General features: G+C 38.2%; 2 protein-coding genes across 3 annotated transcripts in view; one reads left to right on the plus strand and one right to left on the minus strand.

Moving 5' to 3' along the window:
• Positions 1-5684: 5684 nt before the first annotated feature.
• LOC136240694 (crooked neck-like protein 1) lies at positions 5685-8192 on the plus strand. The gene is made up of 2 exons (XM_066031717.1): positions 5685-5814; positions 6019-8192. Exon 2 carries the CDS (start codon positions 6032-6034, stop codon positions 8090-8092), a length of 2061 nt encoding a protein of 686 aa, XP_065887789.1. The 5' UTR covers positions 5685-5814; positions 6019-6031; the 3' UTR covers positions 8093-8192.
• Positions 8193-9288: 1096 nt separating this feature from the next.
• Positions 9289-13414, minus strand: part of LOC136240113 (YLP motif-containing protein 1-like) — a 28078-nt gene continuing 23952 nt past the window's right edge. Inside the window, exons 12-14 of one of the 2 annotated variants that reach the window (XM_066030962.1) lie at positions 10391-10448; positions 9635-9759; positions 9289-9502 (exon numbers count right to left, since the gene is read on the minus strand). In XM_066030962.1, the coding sequence (XP_065887034.1) occupies positions 9368-9502; positions 9635-9759; positions 10391-10448 (318 nt within the window). In that variant the 3' untranslated portion in view covers positions 9289-9367. Of the gene's footprint in view, positions 9503-9634; positions 9760-10390; positions 10449-13414 lie in introns of those variants that run through there. The other variant, XM_066030964.1, reaches the window with a different exon arrangement.

Raw genomic sequence — 13414 nt, forward strand, 5'->3', positions numbered from 1 at the left:
TTCTACTCTTGTGAGTACTTCCTAAAACATTAATACTTAGTTGCCGTGCGCTATAAGTCTGGTTCCCTGGATAATGGTGGCTACGCATCGAGGGACACACCTACAAACCAGGCCCTATCGCTAATTAACCAACCCCTTTCGCGAGGAAGGCTTACCAACGACTAAACAAACACTCTCACATATTGAAATTTTACAGAAACGTATTGTGAATGGTGTATTTCACTATCCCGCCTTTTCGAAGGGGGTAACAATGATCCGGCGAACGCGTTTGTATTGAAGTTATTGGCTCACGTGAGATGATTCCAATTCCGGGTACTTGTCTGTATATCTATGGTACAAGAACCAGTGTCATTAGGCTGGTTTCGCGCCTCAACAAATTCAATCCTATTACAGCAGAATGGTGACATTAACAACTTCATTTTGTTATGAGAATGACTTGTGATGTTGTTATGATAATTGTTTTGGTTAGTTTGACCACTTCACGTCACTTTTGGTCGGAAGGCTTACAATGGCGGACTACATGCTTTTTTGGGAAGCACATTCTGGTTGGCTAAACTAAGTGCTGTAGGTAGAAAAAGAAAGTATCACAAGGTTAACTATACTATAAAGAATTGCCTCGGCTAAATAATATGCCTTCCTATAACTTATTTGGTAGGTTTTTGGGACGGTAGTTTTTGGCAAAACTGGAAGCACATTCTCTCTGTGATTCTAAACATTACCGCTACGCAATTTATACTACGAAGTCATCAAATAATGCTCCATGGTGTGGTCTGAGTGCGAAGGTCATAACGTACAGGGTTTCGGTGTTTTCCTTGAATGTGTCCAAACCTAGTCTCGCGCAGCCAGACCACTATTTCTCTCCACGGCGCTTATCGATTAGAGATTATAAGCACCTGCTCGAAATAGGGTCTGGTACACTTATTTCGAGCTAGTCTCGTGCCCAGACCCCACCCACTGCGTTGAATAGGTGGGTGGGGTCTGGGCACGAGACTAATTTCGAGCAGGCGCTTATAATCTCTAATCGATAAGCACCGTGGGGAGAAATAGTGGTCTGGCTGCGCGAGACTAGTCCAAACCATCTGATCTCGAGTTCTGTTTCGCTTCTACCATTCGCACAATAAAGAGCCAATTTGCCTCGAAACTCGCTGTTGGCTTCCAAAACATCTTGAGAAAGAACCCTTTACCAGTGCACGTGGTGAGTCTTGGTTCGTCCAGAGAAACTTGTCAGGGGGCGCGAAACCAGCCTGTAACCAGTGGCACTTACTAGTTTCCAACCCAGGGGGGTATATTATCTATGGTTCTACGTACGTAGGTAGAATCATAGATAATGCATGTCATAGGAACGCATATATTATCTATGGTAGAATATGCTATCTATGGTCTGATTTATGGGACATCACTGAATCGTTTGAAACTGCTGTGTATGTATTGTAGCTAAATGCCTTGCCAGCTAGGGCACCAGTTGTCTGTTTACCCTCCTAGAATTATGAATACCGCCCCTAGGATTAGAAACACCGCCCCTAGGATTAGAAACACCGCCCCTAGGTTTAGTATTAGGGTCGGGTTCAGCCTTGGTTTCTTATAAATTTTAATCACTGCATTGTGCAATTCATTCAGCAAAAAAAAAAAAAAAAAAGCAGAAACATATAATTGACTCTAACAGAATAGATGGGGCCATCAGGAAGTTAACAGCCACTATATAATAAAGAAGCACTTGGGAAGCTGAGATATGGATCAACTGGTGGAACATCCACATGGCACAGTTCAGCTAGAGAAGGTAGAGGTAACCTTGTGTGCATAAAATGGAGCATTTTTGTGTTGTATTAACATTATCTCAATGAGAATCACTGAATAAACTATTATATGAATGATATAAGTGGCCATGGCATTTGTTATGCATTGTCCATTGTTTCAATCATGTTCCTGTGTGTGTAGGGAAGGGTACAGCTAGGTTTGATGTTATGTGATGCCCAGTTGTTGTTGTTTCATTTCCTTCAACAAGGACATTGTTTCAGTGTACTTAACTGTATAATAAGGACCCCAGTGTCTGATGGTATAGAGAAAATTGACATTTATTCCATAAGTTTTACCAACAATGGCTGCTGTTAATTTCTTTAACACCAGTAACTGAACAAGGGCACAAAATCACGGTGACCATCAGAGTAGGACAGGTCAAGTTATGGAATGATTAGTTGATGATCACAATAAGTATAATTTAGATAACTTAGTAACAACTGCCAAAATTAATTGTGTATAAGCTTCGCTGAGCGAATTTTCACATAGTAATAATACAGCTGAAGAGAGCCTGTACTACCAAAACCAGAACACAAACTCACATTCCACTTCACTGCCAACTCAGAAGTAAGATTCTGCTAAACAGTGGCATAGAGCTGCAAAATGAAAAATGTGCTTGCTCCAAGAGTAAGTAGCAGTCTGACTCTTGCCATTGCCAAGAGCTGATATCATCTTATCAATATCTCTGTAGTAGCCGTTTGAGGTTATAGCCATTATAGGTATAATATAGCATGCACTCAGCTTATATGACCATAAATGGCACTGATTGCACATAGTGCTTTGTAAAAAGGCCACAAATTACAATTCTTGTTCAGTGTGGATGTAGGTTATAAGTTCTGGTCCTATAGCTACCAACCCCCTGAAATTGACCAAGCTACTTTTATATCTTTTTTTTGTGGTGCACTACATTTGATATTGCATACAGTAGATGGAATTATCAGGACAAACGTAGTTGAGGTATATAGGTATATATAATATCAAGTTAGTGCATTTTGATAAGAAGTGTGTTTACAAAACATAAAAAGCCTTAGCAGCTAAGTACACTAAAAAATGAAGTGTGCCAGCCACACATGAAGTCAGTAAGGTTGTGAGCTTTCATCTGACACACCAAAAATGTGAGCTTCCATTTTTTGCCAAAAATGTCGGAATATACACACCATTTTTAATATATACACCATTTGCATTGATTTACAGTAGAACCAAACCTCTAAACACCTTGATAAATTGAATATACATGTTCAATTGAGTACTTTGTTGATAGCTTGCACTATACTAGAGTAAATAGTAAAACAGAGCTCTATATAATAATCAATGAACTTCAGCTATCCAACACTTTTCAAATTGGCTATATAGCTAGGAACAAAACTACTTGGACCCACTGTATATACAGAGCTCTGTTGAATTACTTTAATAAAACCCACACCACCAATGAAATACTCTAATTGAACAGTCATTTTTGGCATTTGAATAATTGAGATACTTGAAAAACTGAGGCTTATTTTAGTGAGAATCTACTGAAGTACATACAAAAATCCAGTATATCCAAACTCTGCTAATCAACTTATAGCACTGCAGTATATTATATCAAAACATTTGTTATCACCGATAAGGCATTCACTGTTCACACCTCAAAAGTATGTTCAAACAATATCTCAGTGATATTTCACTATAATAAAAGTACATGTTGAGCTAAATCCTCAAAAACATTATATAGTTTCAGTAATAGCTACCTAACTCATGGCACGGACTGATGCAAGCTCACAACTGACTTCTTTAACTGGTACCAATTATTATCTGTTTGGCCATAGATAATACTATGGTTTGGCCGAAATGCTAATTTTCTTTTCTTTTTTTTTCTCAGGGCTCAGTCTGGCAGCACCCGCCCCTTTGTAAAAGCAATGCTGTGTACAAGTCTGATTCTACCCTTCCTACCTTCTCTTAACGTGCTCATATATACTCCACATTAATAATTATAGTTGTTCTGCATTTAAAAATTATCTACTCATATAGCGCTGTACTCTATAATAGTACATGCAGTATACACTGTGATATCAACACTTCCCATCCTTCAGTTCATAACTCTTCTTAGCATGTCGAATCTCCACACCAATAATTATAATTGTTCAGCATCAGGAAGTTTTGTTTTTTTTAATTATCTACCACATATCTGTATTCTCCACACCAATAATATTATAATTGTTCTGCAGCAGAATTTTATAAAATTGTCTACCCATATCATATAACCTGTACTCTAATGGTACATACAGTGCATTGTGATATGAATGCTTCCCAATGTTGTATCTGATTCTTTCCTTCATAACTCTTCTAAATAATTATGTTGATTCTCCAATAATTGTTTGCCCTCATTTTTAAACAATTATCTACACATAATATTATAGTATTATTTCAGGTAATACTTCTATTGGTGTATAAGTCTGATTCTATCCTTCATAACTCCTCTTATCATGTTGATACTGCACACCAATAGTTAGAATTGTTCACCCTCAGGAAGTATTTTCAAATAAAATACCTACACATATTGTCCTATATAATAGTATATACAATACGTTCGTTGAAAGGAGAACTTTTCTAACATGTATAAGTCTGGTTCTTTTCTTCATAACTTTCCTTTACATGTTGATATACCACAACAAAAAGTATAGACTTTTCCTTGTAGGTGTAGTTAAAGCAGCAAACAAAATGAGAGACTTGTGGAAGCCATACAAGATTTTATTTATATATTTCCATTCTGTGAGAAATCTTCACTTTATTGGTCCCTTAAGATATAAAGAAAAAAATAATTTTGATATCAGAAGCCAATCAAGTGTTACATGCGATTGGTCTTGGATAGACATTCTGAATAAGAAGCCATACAGATGTTTACATAATGTCTTACTTTGACACATGCACATTCAGAACACATAGGATAGAAATACAGTAATTTTACTCCATTAAAAATGTGGATCAGATTTCCAAATAGTTAGTGCATTGGGCTGTTAAACCCAATGTAGGAGGCACGGATCCACAGATAGGAATCTTTTCACTTAAATAGCACAAAATACTATTCCTGCCATCAGTGCCTAGCTGATGGACCAGAGTGGTTGAAGGAGACCACTGGGAAACCCTGCAGGTGGGTTCAATCCCTGACTAGGAGCAGTCAGTTTCTTTCCTTATCCTATAAAGTGTTTTTTTTTTACAGCTGGTAGGTTAGCTAGGTCAAGTCACTTACAAAGCTTATGACCAAGTCTGCATGTAGGCCATGTGGTGCCCCACTGGCTGTCCCCTGAATCTATGACCTGAGGTTGAACGGGATTGGGCCATCCTCCCAAGGAGTAATGGCACCAGCACCTATTAGTTGACTTTTTACATTTAGATCTATAGCAGTACCTTTTTGGTACCAACTTTTGTCCCCAATATAAACAGTTTCTGGTGCTGCAGTTGATATATTATTACAACATACTGTGGATTTATAATTAACAGCAACACATAGTTCAAAAAAAAAAAATTTATGCGGTGAGCGGGCGCCGCCAGACTTAGCTCAACCTCGAGCTCAGCTATCCTCTCTCCAACATTTGCACGTTCTAGTCATGGCCATCGCTGGCATCACTATTCAGCGTTCATACTGTGCATGTACTGCATCTCGCAAATTCATGATTAACATAATTAACAGATTTACCCTTAATCGGATGGCTGCACCATAGATAAGTTATTATATACTACGTATCATCTATGGCTGCACGTTCGAGGCTGCCCAGGTCCAGTCATAGATTTTTTCTTCTTTCTCCTACTTTTCAAACATACTTAGTGCAGTTAATATAAACATCTTAGGCCTTTATAAGGCCTTCTGGTATACAGGCTCTGCCTTTACCAGGTACTTTAATCTCGACTTTAATCATCATAATCCTTCATGCGTCGATAAATCACGAGAGCCGACATCGTGACATACGATTGTGGTACGTAAAAAAACTAGTGGTTGTTTTTATTACAAGCCGAGTTCACTTCGTCATTGCTTACAGTGAGGTATGTGCCCGTATACACGTTAAGTGTTTGCTATTGAGTTTGTTTATATCGCATGGTGGGCTTTAGATAGAGGGTTATTGTAATTGTAATATTTACACAGGGAATGCACTCAAATTTCAGTGGAGCCCTGCACATACATACAAATAATACACAAAATATTAACTACTGTGTTTGCTTCATTATAATGATTATTGTCATTTTTAGCATTAGCAACAAGATGGCTAGCGGTGAGCCACCAAACAAGAAACCCCGCTTGCCCAAAAATGCGAGGGTAAAGAACAAGATGGCTGCTGATGTACAAATTACAGCTGAACAGCTTTTAAGAGAAGCAAAAGATCGCCAACTGGAGAAGGTACCAGATCCACCCAAGCAACCCATTACAGACGAAGAGGAACTCAAGGACTTACAGCTAAGGAAAAGAAAAGGGTTTGAGGATAATTTAAGAAAGAACAGAAATATGCTGAAAAACTGGGTCAAATATGCCCAATGGGAAGAATCACAGAAAGAATATGCTCGAGCACGTTCAGTGTTTGAAAGAGGAATTGATGTCGATCATCGGAATGTGGTTATTTGGCTGAAGTATGCAGAGATGGAAATGAAGCATAAACAGGTCAACCATGCTCGTAATATCTGGGATCGTGCAGTCACCATATTGCCAAGAGTTAACCAATTCTGGTACAAGTACACTTACATGGAGGAAATGCTAGGAAATGTTGCAGGTGCTAGGCAGGTATTTGAACGGTGGATGGAGTGGGAGCCAGAAGAGCAAGCTTGGCTTTCCTACATTAAGATGGAGATGAGATACAATGAAATTGATCGGGCCCGACAGATATATGAGCGGTTTGTTTTAGTCCACCCTGAGGTTAAAAACTGGATACGCTATGCCAAGTTCGAAGAAGCACACGGTTTTATATCCAATGCTAGAGATGTTTATACTCGATGTGCTGAATTCTTCGGGGATGAAGATATGGATGAGAAGCTGTATATTGCATTTGCCAAGTTTGAGGAAGGTCAAAAAGAATATGAGAGGGCTAGAGCTATATACAAATATGCATTGGATCATTTGCCAAAAGATAAAGCGCAAGAATTGTTCAAATGTTACACCAGACATGAAAAAAAGTATGGAGACAGAGCTGGCATTGAAGATGTTGTCCTTAACAAAAGAAAATTTCAGTATGAAGAAGAATTGAATTCTAATCCAATGAATTATGATATTTGGTTTGATTACATCAGAATGGTAGAAGAAAGTGGAATAGAAGAAACTACAAGAGAAGTTTACGAGCAAGCTATTGCCAATGTACCTCCTTCCCAAGAAAAGAAGTTCTGGAGACGATACATATACCTTTGGATTAACTATGCTCTGTATGAAGAACTGATTGCAAAGGACATGACAAGGGCTAGAGCTGTATACAAGGCTTGCTTGGAGCTCATTCCCCACAAGCTTTTTACATTTGCTAAGATTTGGATTATGTATGCCAAGTTTGAGATCAGACAGAAGGAAATCACTGCAGCTCGAAAAGTGTTAGGGATTGCACTTGGAAAATGTCCAAAGCCCAAGCTCTACAAAGCATACATAGAGGTAGAAATGCAGCTTCGAGAATTTGATCGTTGTCGAAAGCTGTATGAGAAGTTCTTGGAATACAGTCCTGAAAATTGTGCTACATGGATGAAATTTGCTGATCTTGAAACATCTTTAGGTGATGTTGATCGAGCTAGGGCTATTTATGAGCTTGCCATTTCCCAGCCTGCTTTAGAAATGCCTGAAGTTGTGTGGAAGGCATACATTGACTTTGAAATTAAGGAACAAGAATTCAACAATGCAAGGGATTTATACAAGAGGCTACTAGAACACACCCAACATGTCAAAGTCTGGTTGAGTTTGGCCAAGTTTGAGCTCTCTGTTGAATCTCCTAACAATGTAGCAAATACACGAAATGTGTATAAAGATGCTTCTGTTGTGCTTAAGGATGTAAAAGATAATGCTCAGAGAATTATGCTGCTTGAGGCTTGGAAAATGTTTGAAGCTGAAAGTGGTGACACTGCACAGCAAGAGCAAGTAGAGAAACTGCTTCCTAAACGCGTCAAAAAGAGAAGAAAGATTTACAAACCTGATGGCTCTGACGCTGGTTGGGAAGAATACTGGGACTATGTGTTTCCAGATGACGATAGCAATGCCCCTAATCTCAAGCTATTGCAAATGGCCAAGAAATGGAAAGAGACTATGAACAGTGATGAATCAGAAAGTGAGGAGTCAGAAAGTGAAGAGGATGACAGTTGACATATAATATGCTGTGGTCAACTTAATGTTGTACTGTACCTAATTGTTTGTATCACGTGTACCACATTCCTGTAGCTGAAGTACATTTAATTTTAGCTGACTTATGAAGTAATTGCTGCATGTCAATCATGACACAAGGATCTGGTCTTTTTGCTTTGATCTACACCTTTTAGATGTCTGTAGAATGGATCTACACCGAAACAATGTCGACGTGATTTGGTATAGGAAAAGTAATTCTACCCCCAAATAAGAGAATAAAGCCATCGGTCGCTCCTCTAGCAGTGATTTACTAACAAACATTATCATTTTAAGTATAATAAAGTTCTACTGTGTTTCATAGGATGCACGTCACATTTGGGGGGAGAGAGGGGGCACAGCCCCCCCCCCCCCCCTAGGTTAATAGCTAAAGCCTTGAGAAATGTAAAGGTTTAATTGATCCCAAAGTTGTATACTTGAATGATCAATATTTAATGGCTTCACAGTAAAATTTAGTATATTTACACCTAAATTTTCCTGTTCCCAGACCCCCCTAGAATCTGAAGCAGTTTGCTTTGCCCCCCCCCCCCAGCTTAATATTCTGGGTTGAGCCCTGATGCATTAAACTACATGGTTGCATTTCGACATGAAATTGTATGCTATAATGTACTTCATTTACATGTCACATATTCAAATTTCAACTTAAGTTTGTCAAGCCACCCTTTGCATCTGTACCTAATATGACTGCATGACATGTATGGGTGATACCATTAGTAGGAATGTTTGAACTTGAAGATGAATTTGAGGCCAGATTTGTCAAGCCTTTGGGAAAATTCTGGAAATGGTACGTACTTGGTGCAACACCATAAAATGTTTTTGAATAATGAACAACAGATATATAACTTGATAAGACGGGTAGCATGTAGCTCTATTGGAATAGCATACAAACTAGCCAGTCCAGTGTTCTAAAACTTCAAATGCTGATGACTCTCCATGGAGTGTATGCCAATGCATACATATATTATCATATGGCTCATGTTTATACATAAGGGTTGAACAGCTAGCGTAAAAGTTCAGCAAAGGAATTGCTTTTACAAAGGTATAAAACTCAGTCTGGCATCAATTCTATAGATAGTTCGCTATAGCAATGCTGTACAACTATGGTTGAACCAACTCAGTTGAAAATGCAGGGATCCTGTATATGTTTTCCATGTACTGTATGAATAGTATAACTAACTATACATGTAGCTACATATATGAAATTGTAAAAATGGCGGATTAAAAATATATGCTGAATGACTACGTGGTATCATCTCCATGCAATAATCCTGCAGCTTCTTCATCAGTAATTTTTGTCCATTTTCCACCAATATGAAAACCTATCTCCTTTTGCAATTCTTCCTCCTTCTTAGCTTCCAAGTCAGCCCACCTAACCTGTAATTAGTAAACAATGACAATGAAACGTAAAACCTACAAGTTGAAAAGGTCAGCATCTGCATAGAGCACTGTGTTGCGCTCAGCCAAGATTACTACTAAGCACAAAGATTTGGTGCTGAGCATCCCTACCTGCTTCTTGCCTGGTTTTCTTAGTAATTTCTCTTGTTTACTTAAATAATCTGTAAGTGTCATTTCAGAACCTTCAGTATGAGATGATGATCTTTTTCTTTTTCTACTAAACCCATCCAGTTGGTCTGTAAAATATGCATTGCGCTGTTATGCATTTGCATAGCACAGGTACAGGATGTACAAAAAGTACAGTACTATATTTATACCAAAACAGCCAACCTAAAAAGGGTGCTGCCCCCCAAATAGTCAGGGAGAAGGAAGTTGGCAAAGCAAAGTTGGTGGCCAAGAAATGGCTGTAATAATTTAATGTCATTTTTTAAAGACAACAACTAAAAATGATCGGCATTAACATTATTGCAGCCATTTTTTGGCTATCATGTCTATGTTGTTCATCGAGTAAGCTGCTGTAGTAGCCCAGTGAACAGACTTTCGATCAATATGTAGTAAAAATTAAGTTTCCCTGCCTAATGTCACCATGCATGCCCATATTGTGTAAATAGGAATTCTTTGTGAGGTTAAGGGTTTTAAAAAGGGGTGATTAGGCTCAAGTTTGGTATGAGGACAACTATATACATTTTCATGTTTGAATCCATGGAAAATATGGCTACACAGTAGGGCTATGTATACATGAAAATTATGCTATTGTTCTACATGTAACACATAACACAGTGACTTCTTCAGCTACATGACACACTACTGTGTCAGACACCTGTTGTAAGTACATTTTAGAGGTGAATACTACTAGTATATTAATACCTAATTTTTCTTCTCCAGTGAGTGATAAGTCTTCCCATTTGCTTTTAACAGTGCTACTCTAAAGAAAACAACATGAACTCATAACTTGTATACAATGTTAAGGGTGTAAGATAGTTATGAGTTGCTGCAGAGGTGCAGATCATTCAATCAATTTATAACCTGGTTCATGGTTTCACCACAAGATCACAAATTTAAAAATAAATAAATAAATAAATTTAAAAAACAGTAGTTGCATCACATTCAGAGAAACTGGGACACTTATCTGTGTACCAATTGTTCACTGGTTAATAATACAGCTGGGTAAAAATTTAAAGTCTGATTGCTCCCATAAATTACTCACATTACTCATTTGCACAAGTGCTGAAGGTCTGTAGGACACCTGTTTAAAGTTGTTACAGAAAGTGTGTTTATAACTAGTAAACTGTAGTCATTAGTACACACAATGTAATTAATAATTTTGATTCTGCATAATAATACTAAAAAAATACATTAATTACATTACAATTAATAGTAGTTATGTTCATTTCATCACTGACTTCTGATGCCACATTTGCGAAGCCCATTTTTAATAATATCAGGCCTACTGGTCATACATTTATACATACAGTGTATTAAGCATCCATTGAACACCAAGAGGCTTCACAATGGACATTTTATGGTCTACTGGGACCAAAGGTTGCTTTTCATCAGAGCGTATTCTCATTTGTTGGCACATACATGCATTCTTCAAAGTCTACTGACGTTAGACTAACCTTGTTGTTACCCTTCCCTTTGAAAATCCAAGCTTTCTCAACCTTCCCTTAGCCCAGTGGGTTGAAAGTTCTAAATGTCCACCATTCTCTCTCAACCAGTTGCTATTGTGGTGTAAGGACACTGGTGTTTAAAACTAGTCCCATTTGACGAATTTCTGTGATATAAGCCCACAATTGCCAATCTACAGGTGTAAATAGTCCCCCAGAAGCAACGGTCTACCTCTTTTCTTGTGATAGAGCTTTTTTACAGCCATCTCTCTTCCCTCTTCCTTCCTTATTTGTAGATCTCTGATATCAAGAGTTCATAATATAGAGAGGGAGAGTATATTATGAACTCTTGCTGATATTTATCCCTCCACAAGCGTAAACTACTTTCTTTCACTTTGCATTCCGGAAACAAGTGTTTGTAGTGTCTTACTGCAGCAACTACTCCATGGTCAATAGTGTATCTGCCGATTTGTTCATCTTCGAAATGTTCGTATAAGCAGTGTCCCATCACTATTGGAGTCCATCACGCACTGAACCTCCATATTAGCAGCAACTATTCCACCCGTAGATATCGCCTTAGACAAACTACCAGTAGGTGATGGTAAAGGGGTCTTGACCTCTTGCTTGGAAGTATTTCCACAGTGCCATTTCACTATGTTTCACCACCATGTGCGCAACAAAAATTCTAGTTCCGCGGAATGAGATAAACAAAAAATTACGAGGATATTTATTTTTGCGGTTTAGTGATTTTCCATGAAATCCTCAAAAAATTTTAACCGCAAAAATAACTCGCCCTATGGCATTTAGTGGCCTGGAGTCAGATTCTGACAATCAGTATGTTTGTTAACTATCATGTAAATACTGTATTTGCATTATTTGCAGTAGTGAAGATATCACTCTATCTTTGTATGCTGAAGCTGAAAGGAGTATGCTTGTGGATTCAGAATCATCCTTGTAGTTATTGTGTTTGATTTTAGTGGTTATGAGAGTGAAGCTAATGGAGGTGACTGAGGAGGGAGAATAGTTGGAGAATGAGGTTGCAGATGACGAGATCGCATCAGATTTGTAAAGTTCACCAACACATGACAGTTGAGTCTCAACAGATGTGTGCATAAATTGGAGGGGCCAGTGGCAAAAGGGGACAAGTGCCATCTGAAAGATTAGGTGACCAAGTATTGGGCGTTAAACAGAATTTTGGGACATAATTGAATTTTTGTAATATTTGCTAAAAGTTATATTGAGACTGCCATGAACTTTTAAACTCTGTTGTTTACTCAGTGACAATATTATTCACATGGTTAAACCAAGCCATTCAAATTTCTAGAAAATGGAAAATCTAAAATGGCACATATTCACATGGTTAAACCAAGCCATTCAAATTTCTAGAAAATGGAAAATCTAAAATGGCACATGTCCTGTTTTCCCACTGACCCCTTCAATTGGCCAACTGAATTATTTGAGTACATGGGAATTTCTCACTATGCAACATGTACATGTCACATGCATGTTTAAGCCATGTATGTGTATAATTACTGTATATTTTGAAATTTGAATACATACTAGAAAATTACACTACATCGTATAAGTTACACTACATCATATAAGTAACATACAGTATAATGCGAGATCCATAACATTACAATATATCAACTGCACTATTACAAAGTAATACTAGTTCACATCCAAATGCAGTGTCTTAGCAGCCATCTCTTTATGAAGCCAGATTTATACAGAAATTCACCTGTCAAAATACAGTTGTACAGTCACCTGTTTATAAAGTCCAAATTTTGGTCAAGAGGTGACCAGGGTCCACTGCATACATATGTGTGTCCTGCCCCAGGAGGAATTGCCTGCACTAGCTCCTAACACCTGAGTAGCACACAGGTGTCCCACACTGGGTAGGTGCGACCGTGCTAGTTCGCCTTGCTTTGCTGTGTGTGTGTGTGTGTGCGTGCGTGCGTGCGTGTGTGTGTGTGTAATACTGTAATTTCTTATCAGTATGTCTGTGATTATCACTCCTTTGCTTGTTGTTATAGATTCATCAGCTAAAGTTATACGTCATCATGTTTTCATAATTCTCTTTATTTCATCAGAATGACACTTTACAGGAACATGTACAGATGGGTGTCGTACGTAGAGTCCACTAAGGATGGACTCTCGGTTTATGTTAGATAGCTGCATGGGATAAAGTGTGCGGGTGAGTGTGCCCACCCATCCCTGAAGGGCTGGCTATGTAGCCACTGCCAGAAAGCAAACATAAAACTGGGATGCAGTAAAGATAATG

The sequence above is a fragment of the Dysidea avara genome, chromosome 12, assembly GCF_963678975.1.
Source record: "Dysidea avara chromosome 12, odDysAvar1.4, whole genome shotgun sequence".
Classification (NCBI taxonomy): Eukaryota; Metazoa; Porifera; class Demospongiae; order Dictyoceratida; family Dysideidae; genus Dysidea; species Dysidea avara.